The following is a 22,457-nucleotide window of genomic DNA, read 5'->3' as shown; positions in this document are numbered from 1 at the left end:
AACACGCTAATTCATTTTAATGCTAGAGAGGAAGAACATGTATCTACATATGTGTAGATATATGCATGAACACACATCCACAGGAGCCCCAAAGTGAGGTAACTGCAATGTTGGCTGCTTGTAGACTCTACTATTAGAAGAAGAGACTTGAACACTGAAGTCAGAGGAATCGAATTTTCACTGGAAGAATCTATCCTTCTCCAACAAAGACCTCAAACATTTGCATGTATATCTGCAGAAAGTAACTTCAGTATAGGTCAGAAAGGCATATGTAAGAACTTATACTGATGGAGTCAAAATTGAAAGGAACCAATTATGGAATCACAGATGGTTGAGGTTGGAAGGCATCTCTGGAGGTCACCTGGTCCAAGCCCCCTGCTCTAGCAGGGTCACTTAGAGATGGTTGTTCAGGACCATGTCCACGCAGTTTTAAAGTACCTCGAAGGTGGGAGATTGGTGGGTGGTGCTCACACAGGTGGGTTACACTCACAGTAAAAAAGTGTTTCCCAATGTTCAGAGAGCATCTCCTGTGTTTCAGTATGTGCCTGTTGCCTGTAGGCTTGTCACCAGGCACCACCGGAAAGAACGTGGCTCTGTCCTCTTTGCACCCTTACTTCAGATAATTGTACACATTGAGGATTCCCTTCTCTAGGCTGAACAGTTCCAGACCTGCTTTAGCTGCAAGAGGCTTGTCAGCTACATTACATGCTCCCCCAGGACCTGCAGAACTGTACCGAAATATACGCTAGTTGAAGACAGGCACAATTCTAACAGGTTTGAAAGAGCGAGGAAAGCTAAAGAGAATTATACAGACACTAAGCAGCAGGGAGGTAGTCCTTGTCTTCCATAAACGTGAAAGAGGGTTGCTGACACTGGTAAGTGGCAGGGGATGAGCTCTACCCATGGAAGACAGAGGGCAACATGTAATAATGGCTACAACCTGGAGAGGGGCAGATTTAGAGTAGACATAAGGAGGAAATTCCTCACTATGGCGTGGCGAGGCACTGGCACTGGCACTGGCACTGGCACTGGCTGCCCAGGGAAGCTGTGGATGCCCCATCCCTGGTGGTGGCTAAGGCGAGGTTGGATGGGGCGTTGGGCAGCCGCCCCACCTCCGTTACCGCCCGCTAAGCCCTGACCGACAGAGGCCCCGCCCCGCGGCGATCGCGCCTGCGCAGTGCGGGAGGCTCCCTTCCCTTCCCTCCCCTCCCCTCGACGCCGCCGCGCGCCGCTTCCCGTTCCGGCCGCGCGGAGGCTCCTGTCAACATGGCAGCGGCAGGCAGGCGGCCGCGGCCGTGGCTCCTCTGGGCGGCAGGTAGCCCCTCCGGGGTGGCAGGGCAAGGGGGAAAGCGGTGGGCTTTGGAGGTGGGGGAAAGGTTGGGGCTGTGGGATGAGCAGCGGAGGCGTGAGGGAGGAGGGCGCCCTGGCGGGGGTGAGCGCCCCCGCTTCGGTGTGGAGGTCGCTCACGGTTCGCTCTCCCTTACCTCACAGTGATCGCGCAGGTGGTGGCGTCTGGTGCGGGTTTTGTGGAGGATCTGGATGAGTCGTAAGTATTGGAGTGTCTTGCCTTGTTACGTATAGATATTGCCTGTCTCTTAGCGTGGGGGAAAGGATGACTCCGGACTGACAGCTTTGCGCAGTGTGGTTGTCAAGAAAGCTACAGTACAAAAGTTTGTCTTTTTTTTAACGGGAGTGACAGAGAGATTGTGGCCCGTATTAAGTTGGTGCAATCTTAGAGCAACCTTCCAGTACCTGAAGGGGGCTTCAAGAAAGCCGGGGAGGGGCAGTTTACAAAGGCTTGCGGTGATGGGACTAGGGGCAAGGGGTATAAAGTGGAGAGGGACAGATTTAGACTAGACATAAGGAAGAATTTCCACACTGTGAGGGTGGTGAGGCACTGGAAAAGGTTGCCCGCAGAAGTTGTGGATGCCCCATCCCTAAAAGTGTTCCAGGCCAGGTTGGATGAGGCCTTGGGCAGCCTGATCTAGTGGGATGTGTCCCTGACCATGGCAGGGGGTCTGGAACTGTGTGATCTTTATGGTCCCTTCCAACCCAAACTATTTTATGACTATGAGTCAATTAATGACGCTGAGGAACACTTCAGCAATTTTGTTTTAAACCTGTCATCACAGGTGCTGTTACCAAAAGTGTTCTTAGGCTTTCTTGCCCTTTCCTTCTTTTTGGTGCAGTAAGTATATTGGTGTGTTGATGCTTCCTTCAAGTAAAAGCTGTTTGCTTTTAACCTGGTGCTGTGTTAGAGCTTGCTGCATAGCTACCACAAGGAGTTGGGAGAACAAGAAAAGGGCATTCATGCATGGCCAGAAACGCAAGAGAGAAGGCCTGTAGAACTAGTTGATGGCTGTTTGAAGTGCCAGTTATATTCCAGCTTAAAAATGTGCTTTTAACAACAGATTTAGCCCTGAAACCGTGAAGGTGTTGAAATGGGTAGTCCTGCCTTTAACTTGGTTGTGTATTGTCATTGTTGGTGTACTGCCTGGCTTTAGCAGTTTGTTGGTTACATACTTGCTTGGTTACATACTTTCCAAAAATTAAATTAAGTTTTTTGGTCATATCGGCAGGTTGATCTAAAGCACTACAAAGCAGCAGAATTATTGACAGTATAGAAAATCCTAGCTGACAGAGGAGGAGAAGGTGGCATTAGATGGCTGATTTATGACAAATTTAAGACTATCAGAGGTGGTGTTTTCATGAGAGATCAGTCCATGATAAATTGCATCATAGAGCTAAACAGTCAGAAAATATTCTTTTTTTTTTTTTTTTTTTTAACTGTGTTGCTTATTCAGCTAGAACAGTTAATCGCAGGATCAAATGAAGAACAGTGGAATTGTGGGGGCAGGAACAGGATCATACAGGAGGCCTACTGAAGAGAGATACATCAGCATCTCTGACTGCTGTTTAAAGTGTTAAGAAGTATCTGAAGGCCAAGAACTTCTTGGACTTGATTTTCAAAACTTGTTTTTGAAACATGTTTCGTCTTTTCAAAGACTGAAGATAAAGAGGTTAAGTGAATAAAATGATGTATATCTGTGCTTCTGCATCACTTTCCCATATCATGTTTCCACAGGTGTAAATTTAAATGTAATTGCTGTTTTGAAGTGAAGAAACATAATTCTGTAGCCACATAACTTTTTATAAATAGCAGATAAAAGAAAATCCTATTTTAGAACACTTGGATTTTTCAACTACAAAACTATACAGATGCCTGTATTTGCAATTGGGGTTAAGAATTAAGTGAGTTGTTCAGGGCAGATCTCAGCCTTACAGGATACAGAAAAATAAGTGGCAGAGATGAGCTAACGGAACTGGGCTGGGAAAGGGGTGCAAAGCGCTGTGGTTCCTATCAGCTTATGCTGATCTAACTGCTGTGTGCCTCAGATCAGTCAGTACTTATACTGTTATATTTTCAGAGTTGTTCCGTTGTGATAGTGAAGCAGATAAGTAACCTACCTAAAAAAGGAAGTTTTTATGTCTGTGAGGATGCATTGGTGACTGCTCAGGATCAGAAGCATCAGAAATGGTGCAAGGAGAGAGGCGGGGAGGAAGAGAAGCGCCAGTTGGGTCGGTTTAAAGCCCTTAGGATTGTGGCCTTAGTCTTCAATTTTGCTTCAGGCAGGTGCTGTTGGTGATTAAGTGGGGTGCATAGATTAAATGGAGGCTGAGGGAACATTTTTGATCACGTTGTGCCAAATGTTGGGAAGTTGTATGTATAATTTGAGAAAAATAATTTTGATTTAAGGATACACAACACTTACGTCAGCTTTCCACTAGTATGATTGTCAGCTGACAGTTTCAATTATTACCCAAACTAGAATGAGTTTAGGTAGTTGATTTTTTTGTCACATTTCAGATTTTAACTTCTATGGAAGCCGATCTTTTAATTAAATAGATGCTTGTGAATGAACAGTACAACTTGAAATTTCCTTTTTAAAAACCGTGGCCTAAGATACTATAAAAAATACCAAAGTTATTAAATTCCATTGGAATATTCTGCTTCTAGACATTTCCTTTGTTTCCCTCATTTTCTTGCTGTCTGCTGGTTTACTAAGATTTCAGTCTACCTTTTCTGGTGCTTTAATGCTTTCTGCAGTCTCCCAAAACAGTCGTACTGTGGCAGGTGGAGGAGAACATTTCCTTGTAAATTCTTTTACAAACCAGGCGTGATATTCTAAAGCATGGCCTAAGATCTGATGATTCAGTGGATGCTTTCTGCCTCTTGCATCATAACCAATTATGTATGACTTTATAATTGGAAGTTAGCTGGAGCTTCATTAGATTTCTCCAGAGGTGCTAGGCTCTAATTAGTGCTTTCATTAACTCTGTGGCACTTAGGGTAGTGAAGTGAACTTTTAGTGAGGTGGTTGACTAAGCAATTTTGTGATTTAAAAATGCTGCTTTCCTATAGCATTTTTATGTTAGTCACTGCAAATACCTTTTCTGCTTTACAAGTATTGCAACCTTGGTATGCCACCAAGAACACAAAAAAGGCTTCAATTTACCAGGGAAATGCTGCAGTTCTAAGTTTCAGACACTCGGCACTGTAGTTAGAGGAATGATTTCTGATCTATTTCTTTTGAAGCAGCAGGCCAGCTTCAGAATTAGTATTTCTTTAAGACTATTGCAGGCAGTTAGAAATCTGTTCAACTCTAAATAAAATATTATAACTGTTCTCTGATTCTGCATGCTGCCAATGAGCCATTGATAGGCATGCTGCATATTGGGAATTGATGAGTTGGGCTATAACATCTATTAATTAGATCTTAACTTAGAGTGTGGATCATGCACTTATTGGGTAATTATATACACACAGTTGTCTCCTTTCACAATAAGAGTGTGACAGTCAGAATGTTGTATAATGTATTTTATAGCATGTGACATTACTCCCAGTTGTAGTCATTTTTACAAAACCCAACTTTTGCGAAAAAAAACCCTTACCTTAAAATTCTGGGTTATTTAATTCTTAAGGTAGAAATAGTTAAGTAATGCAATGATTTCTGTGACCTTGTAGTAGTGACAACAGTTTAGTGAAAGGTGTAAGCAGTGCTTCAAGAGGTACTAAGGAACTTGCATTTATGATGTTCTATTTCTGTTTTAGAGGTTTTAATATTTATTGACAGATTTACATATAATAAAACTAGACATTAAGGTATTACTGCTGTAGCATTAAGAGTATTCAGTAGTAACCGTGTATCTGTTTTTTCTCAATAACTTGAACATTTTTACTCCAATTAGTTGGTTTCTTTTGTGCACCTTTGATGAAAACATAAACTGACACAGCTATAGTAGAATGTTGAAGGACGTTGAACTAAAATTGCTGTGCATGTTAACGTTGAGGATAATTTAGTTAATCTTAGCTCTACTGAATGTAGACTAACAGTATAAACCAGTGCTCTGAGAATGTGTTAGTTGATCTATAAAAATGCAATATTTTCTTAACAGTCAACACCAGTATTCAATATAACTAGGAGCTCTGAAAAATACTTCTTCTCCTGAAAAGACATGCCCTAATCAAAATGTTCTGGTGTGTTTTCTGATTTCTTACTATTTTTCTGTTTGTTTGTTTGTTTTTTCTCTTGGCAAATGGCTACAGAAACAAAATTGGTACAACTGTATGTAGTATTGTGTACGAGGACAATCTTAATACTGAAAGATAACTGTTTCCTCCCTTCCTGCTCCACCAAAAGAAAGAAATAAAACAGAGTTCTTGTATATATAGTTTTATACAACTTAATTATAGACTTTGTTTCACACATACACTTTACTTTTTTTTTTCCAAGTAGTTTATATATTGATATCATTTCTTTCCCTTCCTAGGTTTAAAGAAAACCGCAAAGATGATATTTGGCTTATAGATGTGAGTATATGAGGAAAATGGGAAGACCTGCTAGGAGAAGTCAAAACACAGAATGTACAATGCTAGACTCTGTAGTAAAGCTGTTTCATCATTTGGAAAATCATTTGTACACGGTGCAGAAAAATTGCATGTCAGTAATTATTCTGAGAGGGTGGATAAGCAATCTGTCTGTATTGTTCAGAATGAATCAGGAATAAAGCTAAATACTGGATGCAGACAGGCCCCATCCTATATTAAGCAGTCCTTAAAAAAGGAAGCAGATTACCTAACACTTATAGTCAGAAGGTGATAAACTCTTTTTAGAATTTTTACAATTCTGTTCTTTAATTATACCTGCTAATTTGTGTTCTAGACATTTAGGAGTACACCATTAAATATATGAGAGGCTGCTTTTACTTTCTAACATTCAGAAAGATTCGGTGCTCCTTATTTCAGAGGAAAGGAATTATTAAAAAGGTTGCGCTTTTTTGGGGAATGAGATAAAATTCTTTTCAGCTCACCCAAATATGAACAGTAATTCCCAAATCTTATAAATCAGATTTATGATTTTTGAATGGGAAAACTATATATGCTGATTCTGAATTGATCAGTAGTGTATAGAAAACCAAAATCCAGCCTTATCAAGTTGTAACCAGATCATGTTAAACCAAAACATTGATGTCTTCCCTATTTCACTGGATTGTTGCAGCAAGACATAGGTAGAAAGATGAAGTGATATCTCTCAGTGCTGCTTGGCCCTGAGGAAACAGGAACAGTTTTACAGTGTGCTTGTATAAGAGCAGTTGCTGAAGAACTGAAATCCGGAGGGCAGGTTTGGGAAGTATACATAGATATATATTGCCCTTCCTTTCAAAGAATAATGTTCCCCTGTGGGCAGGGAAATTCATATGCATGGATAGACTTATTATGTGATCTTTTAACCTTAAAAAAAAAAAGGAAAATATTCAAAAATATTTTGTTTGGTTTTTAAAATGTTACCACACAGTCTATTTTTAAATAAGAAATTTGATAATAGTACAACAATTTAATTTATTTTTTCCAAACTTGTGTGTTCATATTAAAAGTAGCACCAAATCAGAAAAGCTCTGTTTGTAACTCCAGTTTTCTAATCAACTTCCAGTTTTATTAAGACTTAAAGAGCACCAGGACTGGAAAATGAGCCTTGGATTAATGGAATTAGTTTCTGTTAATTATTTCTCTTCACTAACGTCTCTTTTTTTTGTCATTTTGTTTGTTTTGTTTTCTTTTCTTTTGGTTTGGAATTGATTTTTTTTTGTTTTTAAATAAAATGTATTTATTTCTCAGTTTTATGCACCTTGGTGTGGCCACTGCAAGAAACTGGAGCCTGTGTGGAATGAAGTGGGTATAGAAATGAAAAACATGGGCTCTCCAGTGAAAGTTGGGAAGATGGATGCAACTTCCTTTTCTAGTAAGTATCGTTTGGTTAGGGGTAATTTCATGATAGCCTCTGTTTCGAAACTGTTCTTAATTTTTTTCATTAGTCATTCTTCTGTTCTGTATGATAGCAAATAATAGGTAAAAGCTTTGCAAAGATATGCCTTTGATATGCCTGTGTAAGGAATTCTTTCTGACCAAAGGAATGTAAAAGCATTTCAAACATACGATTTTGATCTGCTGCTTAGAGTAACATTATAGACATATCTTTGTGGTGCATCTCTTGACAGCATCCAATTTTCTTTTTTCTCATATTACCATTGGACAAGTGTTTGTGTTCTTGCCGTTACTTTTTTGGGTTAATCAGTCCTTAAGATGTTACACCAAAAGCCTGCTAAAATCACTGAGATCATTGCATTGGTGTTGAGCGATTTTTTCCACGTTTCTCTGTAAATGTCTTCTCGAACAATCAATTTCAGGTATTTTTACACTTTCATTTTTGATGGTGTGTTTCATACCTAGCGACCTTCTCGGAGAAAACTGAGAACCTTAGGTATCCAGAGAAATGGTTGGGTAGACATGAGACTATTATTGCACACTTAACGCTATTTTCTTAGTTTTAGTGTGCTTTTTTATTGTCATTTCACTTAAATCTGGAGGATATTTAAGAGGGAAGACATAGGGAGCAGCGGAGCCCAAATGACATCCATATGTGATGAAACTGTTAATGTATATATAATGATTTTAGTTGATAGCTGTTAAACCTGATTATTCAGGATCGTTACGTTGACATAAAATATTATGCAGAATGCTTTTTTTTGTGATGTTCCAGTTTTTCTGTGCCTACACATAGCAGAGTTTGGTCTCCAGAGATTAGAATGATCTTGTCTTAAACACCAATTTCTTTTATGCAGCTTTTTGGTTAATCTCGAACATTCTAGTCATGTATATCAAATTCTAAGTCATATAAGTTGCATAATCTTGCTCTGAAATAATTGCATCTGTCATCCTGATACTAAATTTTTGTATTTGATACCTGGAACAGAACTGATACTTCTTTTTGTAAAATTCAGATTTGCATATTTAAAAATTACTCCAAACTACAGGAATACCTTTCTGCCCTGAAAATGTTTCTCTTCTCAGATTCGTTACCAGCTTTATGAAGAATAGAGTCCGATAAATCTTTTGAAATTGTTTCATGCTTTTATTTTGAAAATGGAAATCTTACAACCTCTGGATATGAAAAGCTCAGTCAACTCTGCTTAATGTCTTCAATCTGAAGATACTCTGAAATCAAAGGAACTGGACCTTCAGTATATCAGAAGGAAATGCAGCTGGGAATACGTGTGGCTAGGAAATTACATGAATGGTTGGCTCTGCGTGATTTGTGTTCTTAATAGGAATGTGAAGTAGTGTTGAAAAATCTGAACTCTGGGTAGTTTGTCATAGAGAGTTCAGATCATAGCTGAACACATAAAACATCCAATAAGGGTTGCCTCAGGTGGCTGTGTGAAATAAGGGTACAACAGAATAATCATCCAATGTGGTATCAGTTGAATTTTTGTGGGGATTAGATCAGAATCAAACTGATCCTAATACGCATATTTCTAGATGTTTCTTTCGATCTTCTTTGACTAAGATGCTGGTAGGCGAAGTTTTAGTTGTAGTTGTGTGTGATCAGGGTTTTGATCCAGGCAAACAATGTTAGGGTCACAATTTTTCACTGTTATTCAGAGCCCTGCACACAGGTCCACCTACATCTGCTGCACTGGCATGTGTTTGGTAGCTTCAGAATATTTATGTTAAAAGTATTGAATCTTGGTGCATTTTGAGTGCAAGGGTTGTTTCTCAGTAGGGAATTGCACAGGCATTGTCAGAATTTTAAACTCGTTTTTCCCGTTTTCTGAAGACTACTTAGTTTAACTTCTGGAAAACATTGAGTTGACTTGGATGTAGTTTAATGTGGCAGTTGCTCTGTTTACAACTGGAAGGGCGGTTGCAAATTGTACTCCTCTAGCTGATGAAAACAAGATACAAGGTTTTGAACAACCATGAGGCAGGGGGAAAAAGTTCTGCGATTGTCTTACCTGCTGCTTACTAAAGCAGTAAAACGTAAGTAACTGATTGCTTAGAAGTTGTCTATTTCTGATTACCTTTCTGACCATAGATGTCTACCTCTACAGAATATGCTTTAAAAACTTTTTTGTAACTACCACAGTGTATAGCGCACTTCAGTAATATCCATTACTGTAGTACATGAGTATTTAATTGTCTAGAAGATTAACGTAGGAGAGTAAAAAAGTCGTGGTTCACTGTGGCATTAACACCATTTCTTTCAGGTATTGCATCTGAATTTGGAGTGCGAGGCTACCCAACAATTAAGCTGTAAGTTGAAGCTTCCCATTGAGTTTTCAATGGTTATCTAACAAAAAAAAAATAGTGCTCTCTGCTTAGAAATCCCAAACAAAGAAATAACAAAGAAGTCACAAGTGCAAAACAAAAACAAGCAAATATTCCACTGTTTCATTTTGACATTATAGTTTCCTAAACCTATGTGGATTCAAGGAAAGCTTGTCAGAATCAATAACACTTGGTTGGGTATTGCTATAGTGCAAGTATCCTGTCAGCAGAGTACAGTAAACTGACTGGTGTTTATGGAAGCTTAGTTTAGTGCATAAGTTTAGAAGCTTTTGCAGGTCATTTGATGCTTTTCAATTATAAAAAGCATTAAAGAAGTTTAATTGTTTCTTTTAGAAAGACTAATGCCTAAGCAGGAAAAACTGTGAATGTTTGGAAGTGACTGCTGTGCACTAGAAAAAAATAATCGTTAAAGAACATTAACTATCTTTAAACGTCAATACATCAGATATTGTATAAGTGTTTAGTACATAATTGTGTTGCATTGCATTATTGATTTTTTTTGTTTTCCTGACTACTACTTAAATCTAGCTATTTGAAAAATTATCATGCTTATCACTTGCCAAAAGATGACTGTAATAAACATGTGAAGCTTGAGTAATTTTACATGTGCAGATATAATTTAATTGATTTCATTTCTCTTTTATTTCCCCCCCCTACTTATCTAGCTTAAAAGGTGACTTGGCGTACAACTATAGAGGACCTAGAACTAAAGATGATATAATTGAATTTGCAAATAGAGTAGCAGGGTAAGTATATTCTTCTGTGAGACTGATTTTAGTGACTTCAAAGTTCTGTAGGATTTTTAGGTGAGCCAAAAATTAAACCTAGTTAAATGAAGAGCAAGACATTGACATGAAGTTAAAAACTATGGGTACTGTACATATGTTCGCATGTAAAACTGGTGATGAGAAAGTCTGTAGAGACTGGCTAGTTATAATCCTTTCTTTACAGTGCAAGAAGTAGGAACTTTCAAGGTAGTGGGAACTCTGAACAATTGAAACTTTTCGAAGCCAGAAACAAGAATACTTACCTAAATGTTGACTGATAGATCGACATCATTACTAAGGCAGAATCTGTTTAATTCTCAAAAGTTTTCTGAAAAATATTACTTTGATGTATGCATCTGAATATATGCAACTGAAATATTATGGCCATTGCCAACATAAGGAAATTGCTTTTACAGAATTGTTTACAAGTATATCTGTTGGATTTTTCTTTCTTACCTGCAGTGGCCTGTGGCCTTCCAATGTTATAGACAGTAATCTTTGAACAGAGCAAAGGATCATATTGCTGTCCTTCATTTGTAGATATAACTAAGAAGCATTAATATGGGTACATAATATTATTGTTCAGAGTTCTGTAGTTAAGGAATATCAGTCATCTCTAATATTTACCAGAATTTCTTAAGATTATTTATTTCTGAGACCACATTTTCGAGCTGCTGTGCTTAAATTCAGAATTTGTCTTTCAAGTGACTGAGACCTTATTTTGGTCTTTCATTTTATAAAGAGGGCTTATAGGAAAGATGGACAGAGACTTTTAATCTGAGCCTGTACTGACAGAATAAGGTGCTGCGATTTTAAACTGAAAGAGGGTAGATTCAGATTGGACATAAGGAAGAATTTTTTTACTGCGAGAGTGGTGAGACGCTGTAACAGGTTGCCCAGAGAAGCTGTGGATGCCCCATACCTGGAAATGTCCGAGGTCAGGTTGGATGGAATTTTGAGCAACCTGATCTAGGGAAAGGTGTCCCTGGCCATGGCAGGAGGGTTGGACTAGAAGACAGTCTTTAAGGTCCCTTCCAACCCAACCCAGCCGTGATCCTGTGGCCAGTAAATGGTGTGCATGTTTATATCATAACAGCATTTTGTTTCTAAGATACTAATTTCAAATTTCAGTGCGCTATTTTAGCTACGTAACAGGTTTATTTCAGGAGAATTTTTAGGTTTTTTTGCTGAAACAGAAATAAATTGAAAAATTAAATTAACTTGCACTGGTGAATTTAGTTTAAAAAACCCCACCCAAACCAGACCAAAAACCTCAAAACCAAAAAAGCCAAACAACAACAAAAAAACACCTGAAAACCTTTGTAGCTTTTTCTTGGAGACTTTTATTTGTTTGAGTTTTGCAGCCTGCAGAAACTGAGATTTTTCTTTCTCTTTTTTTCTCTCCTTTCAGACCTCTTATCAGGCCGCTTCCTAGCCAACATATGTTCGATCATGTGCGAAAGAGGCATCCTGTACTTTTTGTGTATGTTGGTGGTGAATCCCCTTTAAAGGTTTGAGGCTTGATTAAATAAAGTTACTTCTTTTAAACTATATCTGCTATACGGAGGTATAGTTTAAAATGTCTTCTATAAAGTTCAATGACTGAATTGCACGATTGCAATAAAATCTTGTCTTTTTTTTGTTTATGGAAGTGTTTTTACTGTCTTGTGTCAGAACAATGTTTTCTAATTACTGTTTGAAGATAACCTATGTCATAAAACTTTTATTTGAAGCATACTAAAATTTCAGAAATCGAAAAACATTGTTTGTGTTTTTGCAGGAAAAATACATTGAAGTTGCTTCAGAACTAATAGTTTATACATACTTTTTTTCTGCCTCAGAAGATGTGCTGCCTGAGGTAAGCTGTTTTAGTTCCAGCTGTTTCCTGAGAAGTCGTGTAGTTCTACTTATAGATGCAACTTTACTGTTTTGATAGTACAGAAATGACTTTTTCTGGGTGTATTTGGCTTCAATAAAATTCACACTAATTACGCTGAAACATTTAGTTTTTTAATCTATGTAGTTAAAGAATACAAAGCAATTTTCAGTTTGTCATTGCTTTGCATTGACCAAATTACTTGTTCAGTCACATTGATAAAGTTAAAGAGAAGATATGCAGAGTGTAGCGTGAATGTATGACCTGGTCAAGAAGGCAGATGCTTTAATTTTTAGCCAATGCAAAGCTCTGATTGCTCCTGACAGCCCTTTCACCAACCACTTTTATAACTAGTTTGTGGATCTGTGTCTCGGAGTACCACTGGTACCTTAGTAATTGGAGAAGTGAAAAGGTAAGTTATTTTCACCTTGTGCAGCAGAGCTGATCAAAACATTAGACTGCCCAGGGATCAACTGATCCAGTCTACTGGCTGCAGAACTCTCATGTGGCTCTTTGGAGGATTCTGTAGTGAGGAAATAACTTAGTCACAAGGGTGGAAAAAATGCTACTGCTGTTGTTAGTCTAATCATTGTTGCTTATGTGTTGAAGGAAAATCAAAAGACATTTTCATTTTTTGTTATCTCCGGTGGTACCCAAGTATGACTCAAGCCTGATAACACATGACTTTGAAATCAGTTTGGGATTAGTAAAGTGAGAACTAGCAGAACTTATTTTTTCTAGGCACCTGAATTTTACAACATTATCAGTAGAACTGACTTCATTATAAATAGTGTATTGTTAAATTTCACAAGCTTTGTATCAAAAACTACCTCAATTTGCATATTGCTATTTGCACTTCCACTTCCACTTCATGTGAGCAAGAAAAGTACTGTTCACTCGTGCAGTGGAAAAGAGTGTAAAAAGCTGGAAATCTGGGATTGTGCCATCACAGTGATTGAAGCAGTGACTTGTTTTTTCCACCAATTGTAATTTCCCATGAATGTCATTTAAACTGAAATAGTGATGGTATGCATTATTCTATGGAGAGAAGCAAAAATGTTATGAAATCGCTGTTTACTGATTATAACGAGGCTTTGCATGACAGTATTTGCTGTTAGGCTTTGTTTTATCACCTTGGTTAATCTTATTCCAAGCTTCAAGCATCTTTTGCAAGCCATAAATTGTACATGCACTAGCATTGCCTTGTGTTGCTCCTTCATTGGGGGCTGTTAAGTTATAAACCTCTTGCTTTTACGTTTATTTCCAAGGAAGGTGATGCAGAACGATTACAGAAAGCATGTCATTTGGAAAAGCACTCATGATACTGTTCTTATGTTTCCTGAATATATCAGTAAATAAGACAATTCAGCAAACTTCATAATCAAAATTAAGCTCATAATACAGTTCTTTCTTAATCACAAATGCTGTTAGAATTTTAACTTATAATGGTAGCAAGCAGTTAAGGAGTAGATACAGTATTTCTTCTGTGACTGTTTACTGAAAGCATGAGCTGAATAATATTCTTTAAAGTTCAAAGGGAAAGGTTTCTACACCTTGTATTTTCTTTAAGTATGTTGCTGACTGTCCTAAATATCATATTTAGGAGAGTAATGCAGGCATCTATTGTTTTATTTGCCTAAATTAGGGCTATTTGCAGCCCTGTCTGCTTGAACCACAGGAAATAGCCCAGATTTAATAGTATATGTTTTCAATGTTACTGTTGTACTCTGCAATACTGACTGTCCATTTAGTAGAAGTAGTGGTATGACAGGTATAGTTACAACAGCACAAATTTGGAACAGAAAGAATGATTGATAAAACTCTAAAGTTATGATCTTCTATCTAAAGGTCATGTCCAACCAATAAAACATTCTTCATACTATTGCAAATACTAGTAAAAATCTGCTTTTATGATTTGAGACCTATATCTCAAGTATGTGTTTATGTTACTTTTTCATATACAGAAGCTGATAAATTTTTAGTAAATGTAGACAGGCAACATTTAAATGTACTCAGATGGACTATACCTTTACATTTCAAGATTTTGTTTGTTTAAAAATGTTTAGTTCTTCCCTGGATTCATTGAAAACCATCTCTCTTTCAGTATGTGACATTACCTGAATTGCCTGCTGTTGTGGTCTTTAAAGATGGAACTTACTTCGTTTATGATGGTAAGTAAAAGTGGAAATTACCATAAGACAAGATATTTGAAGTATATATGGAGAAAGTGGGACAGTTAGGATTTTTTTGAACGTTCTCTTGAGGTGCTGGGAAATTCCTCAGTTTTATGATAAACAATAACTCCTTCATGAAGAAGAGAAAAAAATACTTTGTTCTTGTGGAACAAATTGCATTTGAGGAGGAACTGGTTTTAGCAATAGTGAAGTAGAAGTAACGATGTTTGCTTTGTGTCATCAATAGGATGTAGCTTCTAACATTACTGATCTGCTAGCATTAATTCACTTAAGTTATCCCATCACCCTTCACTTAGTGTGTAAATTCATCATATGTAAAACAGAAGAAGGCTTTTGCTGGAGAGAGGTCACACATAAGATGAATTTACAGTTCCAAAAAGTTAATCAGATTTTCTCTGAGTGCTCTTCCTGACAGTCAGTTCTCTTTCTCTTGAAGATAACTTGATTTTTTTTCAGAAGTCAGCTCAAAGATTGCATAAAGGGGTCCAGTTTGAGCTTTTTGTGCCTTGGCAACACTGGCTCTGTGTTTTCTTAGTACAGCAAGTCTTCCTTCAAAAACTGTCAAGGACGAAGAAACTGATTCTGCCTTTATTCCTAGTATTAAAATTTGGAGGGCCTTAACTGATAGCTTTGGCTATATGTGACTTTAACATTTGTATCACTTGGATAATGGTAGCGGGGAAAGGTGAGGCAGCATAACCTCTCCCTATGTAACTGACAGAGTGTACCATTCTGTCTGTTTTTCTCTTCCTGAACGCATCTCTCTCAAAAAGAGGTTAAGGAGATGTGGATGGTCGTCTCTGGACCAATTGATATGCAGTTTTAGGCTGGAAAAACTACTTTGGCTTGTTTAGCGTGTAGATTGTAGAATGGCCTGAGACTAGTAATGTTTCATAATGCCACTGACAGCAGTACCCCTGCAAAGTATATATCCATATGTATGGATATTGATATGTAAGTGCTAGATTAGACTCAGACTGTACTCTAAAAAGCCCATGTTTTCTCGTCTTCAGATGTCCGCAGACATAACGAATTTGCATCACGTTGGCTAATAGATACACTGCATATTTACAAATGCATCTACTATTGATTTTTATTGGTTTAGTTGCAGGGTTTTTTTTAAGTTGAAAACATATCACAGAGAAGATTGTTCTGCTGTTTTAATTTTTGGGTATCAGTATTACCTCAGCAAATTATTCCAGATGGGCCATCAAGAACATTCTTTGTGATTTCATAGAATGGCTGTACTTAACTTTCTCTTCAGTCTGTTGCCTTACCAATAATCCTCCAGGTAAAAATTCATGCTACAGCCTCCTTGACTGGCATTCAATTTTATTTTATTTATTTTTTTTTAAATAAGCCTGGAGGAAGAAAAGTTGTCAAAGAGGAACACTTCTGCATTGCTTTTTGCTGCATGAGACACCTGCTTTTTTCACACCTTTCAATATAACACAAGCTTATAATTAAAGTCTAGGTTCTAAGTAATTTTGTAAAAATTCTACTTTTTTGTAATCTATTGGAAACATTATAGATCAAGTAAGTTATGAAGACAGGATATAAGAGACTGGATAAGGTTATGTGCGACTGCTATGATTAGGCAGAATGGTGAAGAGCTCACTATGAGAAAAAGGTTGAACAAAATCCATTTCAATGCTGTGGCCTTCTGTTATGTTCTGTTTTTTTTTTTATTACTTCCCCACATTAAGGGAGTGTGATGCAGATCTATGCAAAGCTTTATGCTTGTAATTCCTTGCTACAGTCTCACACATCATATATGTTTATTTCTATTTTTCTTTTTTTTTTTTTTACTTGTGGTTAAAAGCTAATCATAATGATGTTGCTGGTATGTTTTAGACTTTGGTTGTTGAAACATCTAGCATCTGAAACTAGCTTTCAGTATAACTGATTCTAAGTCATATGTAAATATTGTTAATTTACAGTCACAATGCTGTTAATACTACTTTTTATTGATTTCTTTCTGCTTCATTTCAGGACTCACAAATACTGCTTTGCTTATTTTTTTCTCTCTTCACTTTCTTTGAAACTTTAATACCCCCCGTTAAAAGCAGGGATTGAAACTTTTCATTTCTTCACTTGGTTATAGTTATCTTCTAGAATGGTATTGTTTATAGTTGATTTAGGAAAAAATAATCAAATCAGCTTTTCATACTTTGCTGTAATATATTCACTTCTTGTTCAGTAATTGAAATAGCTTTATGAATTTTAAAACTGAAATGTCCAGAAATGCATGAGATCTTGTCTAATAATAAAAGAAAGAACGAGGGAAAAGTGTTTGCTGAAACAAATGAAGTACTGAAACAAATAAATTGCCCAAAAGGAAAAAAAAAAGCATGATGTTTGTTTAACCTTCAGCATTCTTTTGTTGTTTGTTTGTTTCTTTTTAAAAGAGTATGAAGATGGTGGTTTGTCATCCTGGATAAACAGAGAAAGATTTCAAGGTTATCTTAATGTAGATGGCTTTACGCTGTATGAACTTGGAGATACAGGTGAGATGCTACTACCACTGAACTCTTTGGCCTCTCTTGTTCTTAACAATAAAAAAAAATAAAAAGCACTAAAAATGTGATTTTTAAACCTAAGAAATAAATTAATCTCAGAGTCAGAGTTGACAGTGCCATATTTGTTTTGATGTTGGTGAGTCCTGTTCTATTGACTAGAGGCTTCATCCAAAGCCTGCACTAATCCTTTTCTCACAACATAAAAATCAGTGTCTAATTATATAGTATTCTCAAAAAATTAGTACGACTTTTAATTTATGAGCAGCTTAGATGTTTTGCATATATTGCATCTTAACTCTAAGAACATTTAAAAGAAATTTTATGACTGGATTTAGGAGTATCAAATATAGTTGTGTTTAGGCATGTCTTGCGTAAACTGCATTAAGATATCTTTAAAGTAGATATAGTAAGGAAGAAAGAAGAGCATGTACCAAAGTGGAGTTGTTTTGGAATACTTTAGTTTTTCTGCAGTAAAATATTGTGCAAACCAGCTGAAAACTTTGCAGCCAACTGACTGCTGAAATGGGCAAATCACTTGTACTGCTCTTAAAGTATGCATACACTGAAGAAGCAGAAAAAAATACTTTAAGAGTTGATGTTTCCGGACCAGGATACCTTATAATCTACATTCCATTTTGAAAGAAAGAGGTTTATATTCAGTGTAAAATTGAGTTATTTCAAGTTTTAAAGATTATAAAGCATCTGGGATCTTAGATGTTTTTAATATTAGTTTCACAAGGTAATTTGCAGAACTGCTGTTAGAAATTGGTTACATGTAGCATATTTCTTCCTGCTGCATTTTGTAATTCTTCAAATTACAAAAAAGAAATAATGATTTCATTAATACAATGGAGAAGCCATCATTCAATTTTTAAGAGTTTTATGTATAAATACACAGTACCTGGAATTTATCTGCATCTTTTCCAGTCTAAAAAGGACTTGTCTCCTAGTGTGTTTACTAGGATAGTGTCTTAGGGTGTGGAAAGAAATGGGAAAACTGAACAGTGAGCTATGGAAGAAGCAGGAGGGGAGAAGCTATTACTGTTTCACGAGAGAGCCTGGGAATGAATCATTGTTCTTGGCCTCAAGGCTCTGCAGTATTACTTGAAGAACGAGTTTCTTTTTCTAAGGAGAATGCTTCCTGTAGGATGGTGATAGGTATGAATTGAGCAATTCATTGCCTTGGTGGGCAGATACTGGGTGAATCATGGTGTCTTGAGAATATTAAACTGTTCCTATGCACTCTAGAGGCTTTAGTTAATCCAACTCCTGACTACTCTCTTAACAAACCGATTTTCCTAACATGAAGTTGCTTGATCTGGTGAAAGTTTGGCCAGCTTTCTAAACATATTTTGATCTGGTTCACCTTAAGAGGCTTCATTGGTTTTATTAATTTTTTTTTTTTAATCATGAGAAACTTCACAAAGTAAATCCTGATAAGATCAGTATGTTCTAGTGTTTAGTCTTTAACGGTCCTTTGACTAAGGCCTGTGAACTAAGTTGTTTTTCTGCTCTAATGACTTCTAGGCTCTATCAGTAAATTTTCCAGGTTTTTTTCTTCAAAGTTACTGCTCCAAATTGTTAATAGTGTGAAAAATAGTCCATACTGAATCCATGCAATAGTGATTAAGTCACTAATAATGGCAATTACAAGCTCATTCTGTAATAATGTTTTTCATAGCCTCACTTTTAGGTATATGCTAACATGCAGCTTGAGTAGGGAATGAATTTAATCTGTGCTTTTTCCCCTTTTAACTTCTTTCTATAGATAGGGTTTTTGTAGAACACTAGTGGTGTAGTATCTTAATTTATTTTCAGTAACTTTAAGAAAACTACAGTTTGGTCAGATAAAAGAGGCTATTAGGCATCGAGGTTGGTTTATACTTAAAACTGTCCTTGTAAAGTTTCTGATCTTCTAGGTTGGAGTATTTTCCATCTGAGAATGTATGTATCTTTTTTACATGGTTTCAAGTATTTTATTCCTTATTTTAGGAAAACTTGTGGCTATTGCAGTCATTGATGATAAAAACTCTTCAGTGGAACATACCAGGTACAGAAATGAGCATTGGTGACACTATGAAAGAAATGTGCTGGTATGACATAGAGAACTTTGGAAGTTTAAGTATTTAGAAATGTTAGGTTAAATGAATGGTTTTAACCTGTGGTTGTTCTTATATAATATATGATTTCAGCCTACTGAATTTACCTAATTTATGGCTCTGTTGAAGCATGTGTGAGTTCAGTGAGGTGATGGGAATTCCTGTATCACTCTTCTACCATTTTTTAATGAGATCCCATGACCAAAAGTGATTGTATAGCTTTTTAAAGCTGTTGTGTCACCTTTTAAACATAGATGAGAGTACTTGAGTTCAGGTTGCTTTGAGATGAACTTAGTAAGTGACTGTTCTTCAGCTCGGTTGCATTAAAAATAATTTAGTGATGCTTATATATTAGTTGTCTGTGGAACTTAAATTAAGAATGGACGTTTTCAGTTGTGTTGGAGTTTGCTGAAGAGACTGAGAGGAACAAGACCTTCCCCTGTTCTGTTCTGGTTGCATAAATTAATTAGATTAAGAAAATGTTCAAGTACTGTGTATGCTGTTTTCCCAGACTTCTTTGGATTTTCTTCAGAGTCACAGTGTTGCATATTGAGAAGGCAGTAGATGGAGTGAAGCAGTGTTACTGTGTTTTTTGGTTTTTTTGGAGATGATGTGGTAGATAGCTTTTTAGCCCTTAGAAATGAAGCAAGATGAATGAGATGTGTTTTGTTAATGGAACAGGGAACCCGTATTGATGCTTGCTGGAGAAATCTCAGTGTCTGTTGTTTGTATTTCAATAGAATATATTCTGGATTATCAATGTAACTTCTTTTTTCTCCCCAGACTAAAATCTATTATTCAGGAAGTTTCTAGAGATTATCGAGATCACTTTCACAGGTAAGCCCTTGTGGTACTATGTCTTAAGTGAACTTCTGCCTCAAACTTTCTCAGACAGCAGTCATTTTTTTCTACGTGAAAAATGTTATGGTGCCTGCTTTTATGCTCATACACTGATGTTTTATAAAACCATTCCATTTGTAGAGTGTGTGTTGGGATGCTGATTGTCCTGTGGATCATCAAATTTTTGAATTATATTGCTGAGCGTGTGCTCTCATATTCAGTTATAGGTAAAATATTTAAGGAAGAACTTTTGCTGAAACCTATTCCTCTGTTTACTTTTCAATCATTTCTCTTTTCACTGCTTCTCTTACAGGGACTTCCAGTTTGGCCATATGGATGGAAACGATTACATTAATAGTTTGCTAATGGAGTAAGTTAATTCTTCTTTGACTATTCTTTTCTTTCTTGTATTTATTGCTACGCATGTTTAATTGAAAACAATCTTCTGAAGAATTCCTCCCTTGCATGGGTTAAAAAACATTTCTGTCCTCAGAATTCGGCATGTAACACAGTATCAGTTGTTTAAGTTAAACTGCATAATTTAATGTTGAAAGTTTAGCTTACTGATAATTCTGACTGACAAAGTTTTATCTTTTAGGTCTACTTTGTTTAATTATTGTATTAGAATTGTGGGGTTTTTTTTCCTTTGATAAATTAACAAAGTGCTAGACAAAAGTTATGTCACTTTGTAGCAGGAAATGTAAATAATAGTTACGCGTTATCTGTGTCTTTTATTTCTGGAGAGGCACATTTCATTCTCTATGCAATTTTAAGACTGTTGCATGGGAATATGCTTCTGCAGAGAAAGAACATAAAGTGCTTGGAAGGTGCTGTCTGTACTTGATATGTACATGGTAGATTTTGAAATGTGTGAGTCGTTTAACAAGATGCTTGACATTTGCTCATTCTATGTTACTTGTCTAAAAATGCATAATTAGGGAGTTAAGTTGCTTGACGTTTACAGGTGACTACTTGTACTCTCTGGCCTTTTTTGTGAAAGAAGGGAGAAACATGAGTCAGTATGTCACCTCTAAGTTTTCCAAACCCCTTTCTTGGGCATCGGAGCGTAAGCAAACCTTGTGTTCATGCTCCTAAATGTTCTGGGAACTTCATATTAGACATAAGGTGTGTATTTCTGTGGATGCCTGTAGATTAAGACCTGGATACAATTAATTTAAAAACATCTGTTCCTCAATTCAAGTTAGGTGGTGATTGATCTGATGCTTTATAGCTGCCAAAAGTGAGATCTTCCTCACTTCATTATTGCTTCTCCTGTCCAGGCTCTTATGTCTGACAGTCTGCTGAGCTTTTTCAGACTGTTTATCTGCCAAAAAGTGTTTCCTTTTTTGGCTACATAAGTAGGGAAGTTATTTTGCTGATCCAGCAAAACCCTTAAATATCTTAAAGAAACGGGAGAGGGAGATGAAGTCTCTGGGAGGAAGAAAATGAAGGGACAAAAGACAGAACTGGCACTTAGAGCTGTAGTGATGTGGTAGTTATGGCAATATTTGTTTGACTGTGTTATTTAACTTAAATTCGGGCTTTTTGCAAATTATAATCTTCAGTAAATGGGAAGTTGCTGTTAAAGTACTCACAGGCTTTTAATTGTTTTCTAAACACATTGCAGTGCTTTAGGTTTTCACTAGATGGCAGCAAGTGGAAGTAGAAATAGCCTCGTGAATAGTGAGAAACGTATTGCAAAATATTTTTTTAGTGTGCTAGACGTACACAGGAAAAAATTTTGTTTCTTCAAAGGACAAAATACTATATGATTCCTGGGGATAGGAATAGTACTAGTAGTCCCTCACAGAAGTACACTTACATACTTGGCTGTAACTCCATTAGTAGACGTTATAACTTATCTCTCTTCAGCAGTGGATAAACATGTTTTTGTTGGATTAAGAATTATGAAGTTAAAACTATGCACAGAAGAAGAAAAAGATATTATGTATTTTATTGAAAGCAAAAATACATCTTTGTGTAATCTAAGATATTCTCACTGGAATGTCAACTATAGGTGTATGTAAAGTATTAATTCCGTGCCTCTTGGGAGAAAAATATGAAATGTGTTTTTATGAATTTCAGTGTAGCTTATGAAGCTTGTCTTTCAGCTGCACTACAGGCAACTCCAAGAATCTCAGTTACCAGGCTCTGAGGTTCAGTGCATCCAAGTAATAAAACTCATTCTGTTTTAGCTGGGATGGGATGTTTTGGTAGAGATTGTTAACTTGTTACCAGGTGCTTGCAATAGAATCATAGAATCACCAGGTTGGAAAGGAGCCACTGGATCATTGAGTCCAACCATTCCTAACACTCCCTTAAACCATGTCCCTAAGCACTTCATCCACCCGTTCCTTAAACACCTCCAGGGAAGGCAACTCGACCACCTCCCTGGGCAGCCTGTTCCAGTGCCCGAATTTTTTTTTTTGATATCCAGCCTGAACCTCCCCTGGCAGAGCTTCAGGCCATTCCC

At 36.8% G+C, this 22,457-nt stretch overlaps 1 protein-coding gene across 1 annotated transcript in view; it reads left to right on the top strand.

The window, feature by feature from the left end:
• The first annotated feature begins 1,194 nt into the window (after positions 1-1,194).
• TMX3 (thioredoxin related transmembrane protein 3) overlaps positions 1,195-22,457 on the top strand; it is a 41,398-nt gene continuing 20,135 nt past the window's right edge. The window contains exons 1-13 of the mRNA XM_054058634.1: positions 1,195-1,315; positions 1,492-1,546; positions 5,833-5,872; positions 7,178-7,301; positions 9,607-9,652; positions 10,354-10,434; positions 11,867-11,966; positions 12,236-12,313; positions 14,436-14,502; positions 16,935-17,033; positions 19,038-19,095; positions 19,928-19,981; positions 20,298-20,354. Of these exons, the coding sequence (XP_053914609.1) occupies positions 1,267-1,315; positions 1,492-1,546; positions 5,833-5,872; positions 7,178-7,301; positions 9,607-9,652; positions 10,354-10,434; positions 11,867-11,966; positions 12,236-12,313; positions 14,436-14,502; positions 16,935-17,033; positions 19,038-19,095; positions 19,928-19,981; positions 20,298-20,354 (908 nt within the window). The 5' untranslated portion in view covers positions 1,195-1,266. The remainder of the gene's footprint in view (positions 1,316-1,491; positions 1,547-5,832; positions 5,873-7,177; positions 7,302-9,606; positions 9,653-10,353; positions 10,435-11,866; positions 11,967-12,235; positions 12,314-14,435; positions 14,503-16,934; positions 17,034-19,037; positions 19,096-19,927; positions 19,982-20,297; positions 20,355-22,457) is intronic.

This window comes from Cuculus canorus, chromosome 2 (genome assembly GCF_017976375.1).
Source record: "Cuculus canorus isolate bCucCan1 chromosome 2, bCucCan1.pri, whole genome shotgun sequence".
NCBI classification, from domain to species: domain Eukaryota; kingdom Metazoa; phylum Chordata; class Aves; order Cuculiformes; family Cuculidae; genus Cuculus; species Cuculus canorus.
The sequence above is the reverse complement of the archived record's forward strand: the minus strand, read 5'-3'. Positions and strand labels throughout refer to the sequence as shown.